The sequence below is a fragment of the Sinocyclocheilus grahami genome, unplaced genomic scaffold (genome assembly GCF_001515645.1).
Source record: "Sinocyclocheilus grahami isolate Dianchi unplaced genomic scaffold, SAMN03320097.WGS_v1.1 scaffold36404.1, whole genome shotgun sequence".
NCBI classification, from domain to species: Eukaryota; Metazoa; Chordata; class Actinopteri; order Cypriniformes; family Cyprinidae; genus Sinocyclocheilus; species Sinocyclocheilus grahami.
Window position 1 is genome coordinate 1 of NW_015522696.1, and position 1,471 is coordinate 1,471.

Here is a 1,471-nt window from a genome sequence, read left to right on the forward strand (position 1 = left end):
AAAAAAAAGAGATGGTAATTTGCCAATTACAGTTTTGTTCTAGTATTGGAATGAGCTTAAAGGGCCAGTCACAAATTCCTCTTTTGAAAACTTTCCAAAAACAAAACCCATTTAGTGACTATTTTCTCTTCTTTCTGCAGTGCATGCTGTGGAAAGTAAGTTGATCTTTTATATTTTCATAAATCTTCATTGCAAGACAAGTTAGAATTTACCTTGTTACTATATCAGTAATTCTGCTTTTCTCTGCACATAATTTGAGATTTAGACTTTAACAAATAGTCAGTTTGTGATTTGACATTGCGGTGGCTTTAAAGTGTCAGTTAATTTGTCATGATTCTCATCAGCAAGTGCATCTGTGACCACTTAACATACTACGCTCTGCCTTTGTTTGAAATATGTGCACATTTCTAGGCTAATTAAATTCATTTAACTAAGATGCATTCACAAATTGTGCATCTTTAAAAACATTCATTTTGTTAATCGATTCCTTTATTTTCAGTTCATGATCTGCAGAGCTTTGGACTAGACAACGTGAGTTGCTTCTCTTCTTTTCAATAAGATTAATTTGCCATTGCTCACAAATATTAGGCCTAACAGAATTTGTTTGGTTTGACCATAGATCAACATGACGCATTTCATCAAACATCTTTCATTCGGCAAAGACTACCCTGGAATTATCAATCCTTTAGATGGTACTAATGTAGCAGCACCTCAAGGTAAGGGTATGTCATTACTTTAAAGTAAAAATCAGCATGAATGGCTGAGAACATAATTTCCAGAATTAAAGAGCCCTTTATCTTCTCCGTGGTCATTTCATTGTCAGCCCTCCACAGTCAGCAGAAAGGTCACTGCTAAAGGTCAATCCCACAGTTGTCCTAATCTAGCAACCATCAACAATTAGATCTTAGACTGAGCCCAAGATTTGAGTCCTTTTAATCAGTCTTTATTGACACCTGTGTCCTTGAATGTGGGTATGATAACAAATGGATGAATCTAGAAATGCTTCAAAGTTCTATAACTTTAGAAGTGGCATTAGTGTGATCTCAGCAGCGGATACCCATCCCAATGGACATGAAGGTTCCAAACGTGCCACCGCTTTGCATCATCATCTTCCCGACTCCGCCCATCAACTCTCGACCCCTCATGCCGACCCTGGATCAAACATAACAGTCTCGATTAAAAAAGTACCACTAAATATATAATTATAAATAATCCTAAAAATGACAGCTGTTGTTCATACCTGAGACAGGAGAACGTTCCGAACATGGCACCTGCAGCCATGCCCACGGTAAAACCCATCATGAAGCCCATCTTGACTCTGTCAAAGCAACTGGGCTGCGTCTGTCCATATGGTCCTACTGTCACCGGCATCTGGAAAGAGGATAATACTTTATCTTAGCTTGTCTTTCGTTATTTTAGTAGCATGCAAATGTAAATATTTTACATTATTTAATTATATATATATATATAT

The 1,471-nt window shown here is 37.0% G+C and overlaps 1 protein-coding gene and 1 long non-coding RNA gene across 2 annotated transcripts; one reads left to right on the plus strand and one right to left on the minus strand.

The window, feature by feature from the left end:
* The first annotated feature begins 7 nt into the window (after nucleotides 1-7).
* On the plus strand, nucleotides 8-849 carry LOC107580570 (uncharacterized). Its single transcript, XR_001608663.1, has 3 exons — nucleotides 8-155; nucleotides 500-531; nucleotides 620-849. It is a non-coding gene; the product is annotated as an uncharacterized lncRNA (long non-coding RNA).
* An 81-nt stretch (nucleotides 850-930) lies between these two features.
* Nucleotides 931-1,381, minus strand: LOC107580569 (reactive oxygen species modulator 1-like). The gene is made up of 2 exons (XM_016266250.1): nucleotides 1,241-1,381; nucleotides 931-1,152 (listed from the first exon to the last, which is right to left on the minus strand). The coding sequence occupies exons 1-2, from the start codon at nucleotides 1,369-1,371 to the stop codon at nucleotides 1,044-1,046; spliced, it is 240 nt and encodes a 79-aa protein (XP_016121736.1). The 5' UTR covers nucleotides 1,372-1,381; the 3' UTR covers nucleotides 931-1,043.
* Nucleotides 1,382-1,471: the final 90 nt, after the last annotated feature.

What these genes read in the sequence shown, in the direction of transcription:
- LOC107580569 (XM_016266250.1), bottom strand. Translation starts at nt 1,371, where the DNA reads ATGCCGGTGACAGTAGGACCATATGGACAGACGCAGCCCAGTTGCTTT. An exon ending in GGAACGTTCTCCTGTCTCAG is followed by an intron (nt 1,153 to 1,240) that starts GTATGAACAACA and finishes TGTTTGATCCAG; the next exon opens with GGTCGGCATGAGGGGTCGAG.